The sequence below is a fragment of the Mus caroli genome, unplaced genomic scaffold (genome assembly GCF_978045245.1).
Source record: "Mus caroli unplaced genomic scaffold, Mus_caroli_1 scaffold_12, whole genome shotgun sequence".
NCBI classification, from domain to species: Eukaryota; Metazoa; Chordata; class Mammalia; order Rodentia; family Muridae; genus Mus; species Mus caroli.
The window spans coordinates 120,900,120-120,913,720 of NW_028227267.1; the positions used below are offsets into that span (position 1 = coordinate 120,900,120).

Consider the following 13,601-nt stretch of genomic DNA (forward strand, 5'->3'; position numbering starts at 1 on the left):
GAAAAACAGGCATGTCCTGGAGAACAGAGATACAGACTAGCTTAATCATTGCCAAGGGACAGGAAAAGGATTCAGAGGATTCTTCAGCAGAGACCATGGAACACTCTATGGAGTGTTGGAACTGGTATATAAACACTACATTTTTGAATCTCTGGTCTTTGTCAAAATCCACTGAAATGTAACTCACAAAAAGTGTAACCCATCAAAAGGAAGTAGGTAAAATTAAAATGAACCATCCAGGATGTAGGTAGAATTCAAAAGGAAGTTAAAGTGTGACAAATGAATGTAATTGTATTACAAATGAGTCCCATAACTTCCCCATTGAAACAAGAGAGGGGGAGGGGAGTGGGAGTGGGAATGGGAGGGGAGGGAGAGGGGGAGGGGAGGGAGAGGGGGAGGGGAGGGAGAGGGGGAGGGGAGGGAGAGGGGGAGGGGGAGGGAGGGAGGGAGGGAGAGAGAGAGAAAGAGAGAGAGAGAGATGTAAGTAGCCTTTAAAACAGGACATGCTAGAGACCTAAAATGGGGAGTGTGGCACTCTAGGGAGTCTGTGAGGATGATGACTCTATCTGAGACTCCTAGCAATGGGGGATATAAAGCCTGAAGTGGCAACCTCCTGTAGCCAGGTAGGGCTTCCAGTGGAGGGATAAGGACAACAACCCACCCACAAACACCTACTCAAATTTTGTCTAGCCTCAGTGGGAAAGGATGTGCCTAGTTCTGGAGTGACCTGTGCTGGAGTAGATTAGAATCCAAGGGGGGACCTTCCCCTTCTCACAGGAGAAGAGACGAGCATAGGAGGAAGGACTGGATGAGGAGACTGGGAGGAGAGGGGTGCAGCTGCAATTGGGATGTAAAGTGGATAAATAAATAAATTAATGGAAAAAAATAGCATTTTACAGAGAAAAAAGAAACCTTATGTACAAGCATTTGTTCTAGTTGACCTGTTTCAAGGCAATTCTCAAAATATTTGAATGTATAGAAGTATGAATAAATCTATAAGTATTTTAAAGATGGAAAGGAGGTTCTTACTGTTGTAGAGGTAAGCAATGCTTCATGGAAAAGAAACGTCAGTGTGATCTATGCATTCATTGGTTTGAATTTTTATGTGTTGAGTAATAATATACATAGAATATCCATATGCATACATATGAATTAATATGTAAATATGTATTATTTGCTCCCTTTATTTAGAGGGTTGAGAAGTAGTGGCACCTGAAGAAAAGTCAGAGCACTCAGTCTCCACATCTTGGTATTATAGATTTTATTTCCTTGTGCATAGACTTTATTTCATTGTACATTTGGTAGTGACTTCTCCTGGGGAGACATGAAACAGTCACTGAATGACAAACATTTAAAAAAAAATTTCTATACAAGTGTAGCTTGGTGAGCCAATGAGTATATGAGTTACTTACAAGAGGAATGACTGGTCATGTCCAGGATCATGGCTGACTCAAAGATACTAAAAAGTCTTTCCCAGCATAAGAAATAATTCACAAAAGCTGTGTCACTGAAGTCCCTTGTACAACTTGCAAGATGTTTTCTCTTTTCTAGCATCTGTTTACTGAGTATGGCACTGAGAAGGTGCCTTGCCTTATGAGTCTTGTAACCTTCATGAGCTTCCTTGGTCTTATATGGTTCTCTTTCCCTCAGTCTGATGAGTCTTTCTCCTCCCTCCAGGAATATATTCTTCACTAAGAGAAAATAGCTGCACAATAAGTTCTGCTTAAATGAAAAGAACGCTGATGAAATCTTAAGACCAATATACAAGCAGCAAAACATACAAATATATATTATAAATACACAATATATGAAATCTATCTATATTGATCTACCAAAAGGCTGCATAAGAAATATGAAAAATGTTATGTTCAAAGGTAGCAGAACTTTAATAATATTATTTTATTTTTATTATATAATTAACTAAGAAATAATAGTATTAGACTTACTGTGAAATGTGAAATAATATACAAAGTATGTATAGAAAAATTATAAGTAAAGAGAAGAAATATTTCCATGGTTAGAGAAATTAATGTTGGGAATAAAAGAAATAGAAAAATGCCACTGAATTACCCCAAATTGTTGTGGATTAGACTCCATGATAAATGCTGAAGATAAAGGTGAAAATGTTAGAAGGAAGCAGGACATTTGCAGGACCTCAAAGTATTCCCTCAAGCTGTATCACATGCAAGGAGTGAGTAGAAACTTGACCTTGGATGTGCTTGTTATTTATCAGAAAATCAAAGTTAACATTGCAGGGAACTCAGCCTAGGAATTCAGATGTGATCCTGCATCTGTGGACATAGGTGTTTACCTATATAAAAAGTCCTCCTGGTAACAGATGGTCTCACTGTACTCACTAGAACCTGTTAAAATAATAAATTGAAATATTATATATTACCAAACAACAACAAAAGTATCATTACACTTCAGGATTCTAAGCATCGTCAGTATGAGGAGGGTTTAGGAATTGTCACTGATTAGAGACCAGAACAACCAGGCTTTTATCATTAGACAATTGTTATTAGTTCCAGTAAAACATCTCGCTTGAAACAAGTTCTTTGTTGGCTTAAGCTTTAGATATGTGTAGAAGCTTCTACTTAATACCTTTGATAAAGTATGTACCAATATGCTCTAAATTCAAATTCACACACATGTAGTATATGTTACCTCATAAACACTGCCTTTTAGTTAAAGTTAGTTCTAAGAACCTGAGCTATAAATTAGGCTCAATTTCATACAGAGTATTCATGTTTTTATACATTGGATTATGAGATGATTTTAGATTTCCAGAAGAGCAGAAAACACAGTTCGGCCTCTTGCACACACTCTGTCCAGCATTATCTACAGTCAACATCTCATGTAGCCACAATGCAGTTACAAATTAAAAGACAAACATTACATTTTAAAGTATAATGCAGACTTTTCTGATTTCATTCAGTTTTCCCACAGATGTCCTGTTTGCACTTGGGATTCCTCCAGGTCTCATTCTGTGCCTAGTTGTCAGGCTGGTTTGTTTGGTCCCTTTCATACCGGTATTTCCTCATATGTTTGCTTTTGATGTACTTCTTTAGAGCCTCCTAAGCCACAGAGAGATTGCTCATAATCCTGGGATATGTGTGTTTATCACTAAACATGATCCTTGTGTGTTTCATGAGAGTCTATTTCTCTATAGGATATTAGTAGATAAGAGAGAAGTAAGTGCTACGCTTTCATCTTTTTCTCTCCTTTGGTTCATCAGCTGAAAGTATAATAATTTTTCATTGGTATATACAAATGGTTAATTAATTTTAAAATCTTTTCAGCACTGAAATAATATTTATTTTGGCTTGAAGCAGTTACTATACATATAAAAAATAAACATCCACTTTATGTATTGCTCCCTGTTAACTTCTAAGGAACTCACTAGCAGTACCAGGAAGAGGGTAATCCTTTCACATTGCCCCTCTAGCATCCATTAGGAAGCAATGAGCTAGTGGCAGCCTGTTTACTTTCTCACAAAGCCCTTTCTGCATTCTTGTAGAAGCAAGGAGTTAGCTCACACAGGAGACTGGGTCTAATAATTGTTTCCTGGTATAGAAGTTCTGATTTCGTATTCTACTGAAGGTTGTCTTGCCTATTAGTGACTGGCCCAACCACGACTGAGCCTGCAAAGAATGAAAGGAGCCTCGCACATACCATCCCCACTGTATTGTCTGGGACTTATTTCGCTTTGTGTGTTTGTTTTCCTTAACTCTTTTAGAACTCACTTGAAGGTCAGTGGGCTTGTTCTTAAGTATGCTGGATTACATTTAAATACTAAGTTTCAGAATTGTGGAAATTAAAGTTTTAGAAAACAAATAGCAAGAATGTCAATTCCAACGAGTCAGGTTTGGAGACTTCTTTTCTAGTTAGGACTTGATGTAGCCATGGATTAGGTAAAAATCACCCTTAGACCTGAGAAATGAGAATCTGGTTCTGGATTACATGGATTAAGAGTCAAACCCTGACCCCCAGAAATGTGTTATCATGGAGGAGATGAGTGACATGCCTGAGAGACAAAAGATTGTGTGGGTGCTCAACATTGTGGATGCTGTACATTGGAGGTACTATAGGTGCTGTCCATTGTGGGAGTGCTGTACTAAACTTTGCTCAACTTCCAAAGCAGTTTAAGGTCAAGGAAGTGTTACATTTTACACTATAAACTATATTCCTCCATAGAACGTGACAAACATTGGCAAATGAAAATCTCAGTAACTTCTATCACAGCTTGAGTTTGAAAACTGTACATTTTGGGGTCAAGTATTTTATGTTATAAACTTAGTATTGTTTAGTGTACAGTCAACAAAATATTATCATGCTTTCTGAAATCAGACTTAATAAAACCTGTGCTCATAACCCATTAAATAGCATCACCTAAAAGCAAAATGATGATTGAAGACAGAAAGAACTGAGACAATTCTGTAAAGATGTGGCTTTCTCTTTTGTGATGGAGTCAAATTTCTTCATTTCTTCATTAATTAAAAAAAATCACACTTTGAAATTTATGATAATTCCATGGTAATATTTAATATATTTATAAAAGAAATCCCAATCCAGTGTACCACTTAGTGATGTCTCATAAGGGACATAAGGGACATTTGGGGATTGTGGTGTTAATACAGTTAAATAGAAATGCTTTTTTTTTTTTTTTTAACTGTCAGTTATTAGTCTTCCTTTAATTTCTCTGTCTCTGGAAATTCACTTAATATTTTTACTTATAAAAGTTGACTATTGAAATGAAGTTGTCATATTCTTTCTGAAGAATAATATTACTCCCTAACCACTCTCAGATATGTGTATTTGATATTATTGTACCATTGTGTTGAAGCAACAGCCCCATGGGGGTCTTTATTAACATAGACCCTTCCTTGGTAAAACCATCTGAATCTCACCAGATGTTGTTGATCCCTCAGGCCACGGTAATTGTGACTGCGGCAAGTGCAAGTGTGATGTGGGATGGTCTGGGGAAGCTTGCCAGTACCCAACCAAGTGTGACCTGACCAAAAAAATCAGCAACCAGATGTGCAAGAACTCCCAAGATGTCATCTGCTCCAATGCAGGTAAGAACTACATCCCTGGAGAGTTCTTCATTACAATAATCAAGACTTGGATTTTAATGAAATTTTATAGTCATGTTGAATGCTGGACTAAGACATATGACTGACTTAATTATTGTAATTAGAGTTCAAGAGTGCTTTGAATTTACACCTTAGCAGCAAATGAAGCCTAAGATTTTAATGTATGGAAGTTTCAGATACTGCTTATGAACTTCACTGAGGATGTAAGAATAGCAAAGTTTATTTATGTGTGTGTATGTATACATGTGTGTGTGTGTGTTGACAAATTATTTCATAGGAGTCATTTAGGCATTACAGGGAAGCTATTAAAGTAATTAGCAAAGTCACATAAACCATAATAGTTATAGTTTGGACTTCAATGGTAGTTAGGTACTGTAATTGTATTTAAATAGCTTCAACAAATGCCCACATAAGCCTCTAAGTCACTTTTCTCAACCATATTGCACCTACCCATCCAAAGGAACGCATTAGACTCTCAGTCTCATGTGCTGCCCTGGAGGTTTGTGAGGAGCGGGTGCGGCCACTGCCCCAAGATGGCCCCCGGGATGGCTGCCAGGTCTTATGACAAGCACCTGACTTCCTCATTACCTCAGACTTAGCCACATCCCAGGCGCCTGCACTGTGCAGACGCCATGCCTACTGTGAACCGTGACTGGGGTGATTGGGAGGAGTCAGTAAGGTATTTAAGGCGTGCCCCGTTTGTTCGTTGGGAGGATTCCCGTCCCTGCATTGCAATGCAAAGTGTTCCTGAATAAACCTGCTTGAAAAAGGACAACATGGTGTTGAGTCTTTCCTACTGGTTGGGGTGGATGCAACAGAGGTTCAGCTTCAACTGTTTAGATATGTAGTGTGAACGCTTTTGTCTTTTGTTTGTTGCTTTTTAGTTTTGGTTTTGTGATTTATTTTTCAGTGACTATAAGTGTATGAACCATCTTCATTAATACTGTTAGAGAGTTACTTGGTATCAACTCTCTTTCTTGTTCCCCCAGCCTTTCTTTGCTTCTACATCAGCAAGAGAAGGAGCAACTCAAACTAGTAGAAAAGCTCTGTGGGTCAGAGAGGTGTTTTCAGTAACCCCACAGTGAACAAACAAATCCACATTACAGGCTATGGGAAGCAGCTGTTTGTCTCTTGGGTTTTGTAACTTGTTAGTTTGGGTTTGGAAGCTCTCTGGTTGGTCAGTTCCAGAGGTACAAGACTTGTTCCACCTGGTAGAGGCAAATCTTTGACAATTTAGACATATCCCACCCTGAAGCTTGCATTATTGCTGGGTCTCTTTTGTAATCAGAGCTAGGGCTTTTTCTCAGTCTGATTTCAACAAACTGCTTAGTATAAGTTAAGCTCAGTCAGGGTGTTTTGCTATCTACCATGCCAGGATGTGCTCAACACAGTCTCCTCACTTCTTTGCTCACTATGTCTTTCTCTCAGTAGGATTTCTCTGACTCACAATCACCTGCCAACACACATGCACACATATACATATGTACACACCCATGTATGTACACAAACATACAGATAAAACACACATACAAACATATGAAAACACACACAAACACATCTACACACAAGTATGTTATTGATTCTGAAGATTCATGACTCAGTAAATGTGGCTTGACACACTAATATTGCACAAAAGAGAAATATACAGACCTGTCTTTTCTCCCTTTTGAGAGAACGTCTTAGTCTGTGGGTGATCTGGAACTCACAATACCAGTGGTTCTCAGCCTTCCTAATGCTGTGGAAACTTTAATGCAGTTTCTCATGTTGTAGTGACCCCCAAACCATAAAACTATTTCATTGTTACTTCATAACTGCAATTTTGCTACTGTTATGAATTTTAATGTAAATAATGATATGTGACCCCTGTGGGGTCATAACTCATGGGTTGAGAACCATTAGACTATGCAGACCAGACTAGTTTCAGTTCCACAAGGATCAGCCTGCCTCTGCTTTGCAGTTGCCGGGGTTAAAGGTATGAATTAACATGCCTGGCAAAGAATACTCTTCGTAGATGACAAATCATATTTGACAAAGTATAAAGTACAAGATAAATATACCCTCTTTTATAAGATTGATAAATATTTTTATAAAATCATAGTTCTGGTCCCCTGTTTTCAATGACTCAATGATGTCCTTTATAACACCAACCTTTCCTCACTGATCTAATTTGAGACAGGGTGATGTTGTCATCTCTCTTGTTTTCCCTTGCTTTTGCTGTTTTCATACTACTGATAATTTTGTACAACCACAAATAAAATCTGTTCTATAGGCCTCCTTTATTTTATTTTATTTTATTTTTTATTTGTGTGTGTGTGTTAACATTGTTACTGCCGTATTAGATTTTTTGAGGTGAAGTGTCACTGTGTAGCTCAGGCTATCTTAGCTGTCCCTATATTCCCAATTAGACTAAAACTTGGTACAGTCTTCCTGCCTCCATCCCCACTGCTGAGATCATAAGCATGGGCCATTATGCCTATAGTCCATTTATCTATTCTCATCAATGAAATGTTGCTCAGTTTGGACCTCTATGAAGCCTCCCCACATACATTTACTATTTTGCTCTATTCTATATTACCTACATCTAAAATTGTTTCTTAAGAATTGTTCATAGACATACCTACATGAAATAAATGTAGAAAACCAAAAAAAGTTTGGTTCTAATTCAAGTACGTCTACTCTCACCCCACTCTAACCATGCCTCAGGTTAGGGAATCTAGTCGAAGCTATATTGATAAGTTGCCTGGCTTCCTTAATCTCTTTTTAGAGGAGCTATGTAGGTCATTTGAAATATAATTGAGCTTATTTATATATATATTATTTTTATTTTATTTTTAGGGGTTTTGTTAGCCTTTCTCCCTTTTATTATTAATAGATTATAATGTAGATTATGAAGAAGGGTCCAAAGTTAACACTTTTCAAGAGGCATACTTAAAGATTCCTCACAGTCACACAAACACACAGAGAATACATCACATCTGGTAAGTGTTAGGTTTGTAAGGAACTAATGTTGCTGCTTTGGGTTTACTCAAATTTATATTTACTCACTGCCTTAAATGAATCTTGTGGTTTGTTTTGGCAATCTTGGTCTTATTCACATCTTCTTTAATAATAACTTCCCAACAAGTTTCAAGAGCAGCCACTCAAAATTGTATTACTCCCTTCTGTTGGCAAGTTTTCTGTCATCTTGACACACTGAAATGGAGGAAACTCAATTGAGAAAATGCCTTTATAATATCTGACTGTAAGGCATTTTCTTAATTAGCGATTGATAGGGGAGGGCACAGCCCATTGTAGGTGTTGCTATCCTTGGGCTGGTGGTCCTGGGTTCTGTAAGAAAGCAGGCTAAGTAATCCATGGGAAGCAACAGAGTAAACAATAGTCCTCCACACCTCTGCATCAGCTCCTGCCACCAGTCCCTTGCCTTGTGTGCCAACTTCCTTTGATGATAAACAAGTTATATATATATATATATCAAATAAACCATGTTATCCACAGCTTTTGTTCATGGTGTTTCATAGCAGCAATAGAAAACCTAACTAAAATACCCACTTTAGAAGTCTTGTCCCCTCTTGTTTTTTTTTGTTTTCTTTTTGTTTTGTTTTTGTTTTACTAGGTATTTATTTCATTTATATTTCCAATGCTATCCTAAAGTCCCACTTCTTGGCCTTGGCATTCCCCTGTACTGAGGCAGATAAAGTTTGCAAAACCAATGGGCCTCTCTTTCCACTGATGGCTGACTAGGCCATCTTCTGATACATATGCAGCTAGAGACATGAGCTCTGTGGGGTACTGGGTAGTTCATATTGTTGTTCCACCTATAGGGTTGCAGATCCCTTTAGCTCCTTGGTTACTTTCCCTAGCTCCTCCATTGAGGGCCCTGTGATCCATCCAATAGCTGACTGTGAGCATCCACTTCTGTGTTTGCTAGGCCCCAGCATAGTCTCACAAGAGACAGCTATATCTGGGTCCTTTCAGCAAAATCTTGCTAGTGTATGCAATGGTGTCAGCGTTTGGAGGCTGATTATGGGATGGATCCCCGGATATGGCAGTCTCTAGATGGTCCATCCTTTCATCTCAGCTCCAAACTGTGTCTCTGTAACTCCTTTTATGGGTGTTTTGACCCCAATTCTAAGAAGGGGCAAAGTGTCCACACTTTGGTCTTCGTTCTTGAGTTTCATGTGTTTTGCAAATTGTATCTTATATCTTGGGTATTCTAAGTTTCTGGGCTAATATCCACTTATCAGTGAGTACATATTGTGTGAGTTCTTTGGTGATTGGGTTACCTCACTCAGGATGATGCCCTCCAGGTCCATCCATTTGCCTAGGAATTTCATAAATTCATTCTTTTTAATAGCTAAGTAGTACTCCATTGTGTAAAGGTACCACATTTTCTGTATCCATTCCTCTGTTGAGGGGCATATGGGTTCTTTCCAGTTTCTGGCTATTATAAATAAGGCTGCTATGAACATAGTGGACCATGGTTCACTTCTTACCGGTTGGAACATCTCATTCTATGAAGCCACAGTTACTCTGATACCTAAACCACAGAAAGACTCAACAAAGATAGAGAACTACAGACCAATTTCCCTTATGAATATCGATACAAAAATCCTCAATAATGTTCTTGCTAACCGAATCTAAGAACACATCAAAACAATCATCCATCCTGACCAAGTAGGTTTCATCCCAGGGATGCAGGGATGGTTCAATATATGGAAATCCATCAACGTAATCCAGTATATTAACAAACTCAAAGACAAAAACCACATGATCATCTCCTTAGATGAGGAGAAAGCATTTGACAATATCCAACACCCATTCATGATAAAAGTCTTGGAAGGATCAGAAATTCAAGGCCCATACCTAAACATGATAAAAGTAATCTACAGCAAACCAGTAGCCATATCAAAGTAAATGGTGAGAAGCTGGAAGCAATCCCACTAAAATCAGGGACTAGACAAGGCTGCCCACTTTCTCCCTACCTATTCAACATTGTACTTGAAGTCCTGAGAGTAATTGGACAACAAAAGGAGATCAAGGGGATACAAATTGGAAAGGAAGAAGTCAAAATATCACTTTTTGTAGATGATATGATAGTACATATAAGTGACCCTAAAAATTCCACCAGAGAACTCTTAAGCCTGATAAACAGCTTCGGTGAAGTAGCTGGATATAAAATTAACTCAAACAAGTCAATGGCCTTTCTGTACACAAAGGATAAACAGGCTGAGAAAGAAATTAGGGGAAACAACACCCTTCTCAATAGTCACAAACAATATAAAATACCGTGGCATGACTCTAACTAAGAAAGTGAAAGATCTATATGATAAGAACTTCAAGTCTCTGAAGAAAGAAATTAAAGAAGATCTCAGAAGATGGAAAGATCTCCCATGCTCATGGATTGGCAGGATCAATATAGTAAAAATGGCTATCTTGCCAAAATTAATCTACAGATTCAATGCAATCCCCATCAAAATTCCAACTCAATTCTTCAATGAATTAGAAAGGGCAATCTACAAATTCATCTGGAATAACAAAAAACCTAGGATAGCAAAAACTCTTCTCAAGGATAAAAGAACCTCTGGTGGAATCACCATGCCTGACCTAAAGCTGTACTACAGAGCAATTGTGATAAAAACTGCATGGTACTGGTATAGTGACAGACAAGTAACCAATGGGATAGAATTGAAGACCCAGAAATGAACCCACACACCTATGGTTACTTGATGTTTGACAAGGGATCAAAAAACATCCAGTGGAAAAAAGACACCATTTTCATCAAATGGTGCTGGCACCACTGGCTGTTATCATCTAGAAGAATGAGAATTGACCCATTCTTATCTCCTTATACTAAGGTCAAATCTAAGTGGATTAAGGAACTCCACATAAAACCAGAGACACTGAAACTTATAGAGGAGAAAGTAGGGAAAAGTCTCGAAGATATGGGTACAGGGTAAAAATTCCTGAATAGAACAGCAATGGCTTGTGCTGTAAGATCGAGAATCAACAAATGGGACCTCATAAAATTGCAAAGCTTCTGCAAGGCAAAAGACACCATCAATAAGACAAAAAGACCACCAACAGATTGGGAAAGGATCTTTACCTATCCTAAATCAGATAGGGGACTAATATCCAATATATATAAAGAACTCAAGAAGGTGAACTCCAGAAAATCAAATAACCCCATTAAAAATGGGGCTCAGAGCTAAACAAAGAATTCTCACCTGAGGAATACCGAATGGCAGATAAGCACCTGAAAAAATGTTCAGCATCTTAAGTCATCAGGGAAATGCAAATCAAAACAACCCTGAGATTCTATCTCACACCAGTCAGAATGGCTAAGGTCAAAAATTCAGGTGACAGCAGATGCTGGAGAGGATGTGAAGAAAGAGGAACACTCCTCCATTGTTGGTGGGATTGCAAGCTTATACAACCACTCTGGAAATCAGTCTGGCGGTTCCTCAGAAAATTGGACATAGTACTACCGGAGGATCCCGCAATACCTCTCCTGGGCATTTATCCAGGAGATGTTCCAACCCGTCTTTTCCCCTTAGAGAGGTTTTTGTTCTATAGTACTAGGTTGCATATAAAAGAGGGAGAAGAGGTAGCCATTGTGTAGCATAAACTTCAAGGCATGTTTAGAAGGAAATGAGAACAGAGAGCTTCCAGAAGCTTCCTCTTCAGTAGATCTAGAAAGGTAACAATGTGCAGATCCTAGCATGTTAGAACAGACAGAAGATTGGTTTTCATGCCTGGTAAGCACCATAGAGAACCAGCTCTGTTAGGCAGCATTAAAAGTAGAGCTAAAATAATCAAGTGCAAAGCTACTCATCCTGGAGTGTGATTGACTGGCATCCCAGAGCGAGAAGTAGGACCACACTGCAGGAACACAGGAGTCTGGCACCTTTGCTTGGGCTCCCATCTGCCATGACTTGGAGGATCAGATGTGATTTGTGCTGGATGGTGAGATAGGAAGTCTCAGAGCTGTTGTAAACTTTCCACTGTGGTGAGGAATAGGAATGGTTCACATGTGTGGATGGGAGTGTGCCTGCCAGTAGAACTTGTCAGTCATGGAAGTTGGATGCGGTGACAGTTCCTGCCCATCTTTCTGGAGGGAGAATGACTGTGTGTGTGCATCTCCCACCAAGTTATTCTCTTCTGCCAAATTGTGGCAGAAGATATTCCAAGAGATAATTTAAAATCCTTAGCCAATGTTCTTCATCTTTACCATCTGTAGTCCTTATACCCTTTTATCCAAACTCATCAGACTCTTACCTAAACTGTTATTTTCCACCATAATTTTCTACTCAACACCACAAATATTTATTGTATCTCAATTCATTTGTTGCCTTTCTTCCCATTTATCAGCAATAAATTAAGGATTCTCTTCTTCCTGATGCGCCCCCCCCAACAAGTTTGAGGTTTATCATTCTTTGTGAAGAATTTTCCTTGAATCTGTTATGAAAGCCTTTCTGTTGTTTCTCCTTTCTGTTCTCTGATTTAATTTTCTTTATTTCATTATCTCCTATAGTACTTTGACAATAGTATAATAGGTCATAAGAAAGTTTAATGACTAAATATGTGGGTGGTTGAGAGACAGAAAGAAGAGATGTGAAAGTAAAAGAGAAAGGTTATAATGAGATAAAAAATAATGAAGCAGTTCCACAAATTATAGCATTACATTTCAAGTAAGATTATAACTTAAAGTAGGTTCCAAAAAAATAACACAAAAGAATTACATTTAATATATGCCAGATTCACAGACATTCCCTCAAGGTACAAAAAAAAAATCAAAACAAAAAAATCAGATTTTGCAAACTCTCTTTGCTTTGTGATTTTGCTAGATGAGGCCCTCTGATAGGGAACAGCAAATTACAGGTGATCTGGGTAACAGAAGCATGTAGAAGGTGTGAAAATGAGAATGTTGTCAGAGTCCATCCATAAAAGTGAGTGAGAGATGAGGAAAGATTCATGGTTTTCTGCAAGCCTCCTACGTACCAGGTAGAGCAGTGTCTTCAGAGGTGAATGGCTCCTGGGTTTGTCACTTGGCCTCATGGTTATCTTGAAACAGACTGAGCACATGGAATATGAGAATGAGACATACAAGTGATCTAAATCTAAACAATTCTTTACCAGGAAGGATTAAACCTGTATTTGACTGTAATTGTACCTGAATGCAAAGTCTATGTTTTTCCCTGTGTAACATGCACAGAATAACTACTATGCCATCACTCAAGCCAAATATCATTCTTGAAGTTTCCCAACCCCCCTCCATGCTTTATACTCATCTGACCACTAATTCTGTTTCTACTCTCAACAATCTTCTCAAATATGTCTGTATTCTTTCAACTCTTTGCCATCATTTATTTAACCTGTGCCATTGTGAAGTAGCCTGTTTATTCATTTCTTAACATCCATTTTCCCAGTTTTAGTTCGTGTTCCATGTGATAACAAGAATTATCTAGTCCAGATGTACACCTCTTCTTGTGGTTATTTGATGAGAAC

At 38.3% G+C, this 13,601-nt stretch overlaps 1 protein-coding gene across 1 annotated transcript in view; it reads left to right on the forward strand.

Annotated features, from left to right (window-relative positions):
- Itgbl1 (integrin subunit beta like 1) overlaps positions 1-13,601 on the forward strand; it is a 261,464-nt gene that overhangs the window by 115,819 nt on the left and 132,044 nt on the right. The window contains exon 3 of the mRNA XM_021181852.3: positions 4,932-5,078. Coding sequence (XP_021037511.1) covers positions 4,932-5,078 — 147 coding nt within the window. The remainder of the gene's footprint in view (positions 1-4,931; positions 5,079-13,601) is intronic.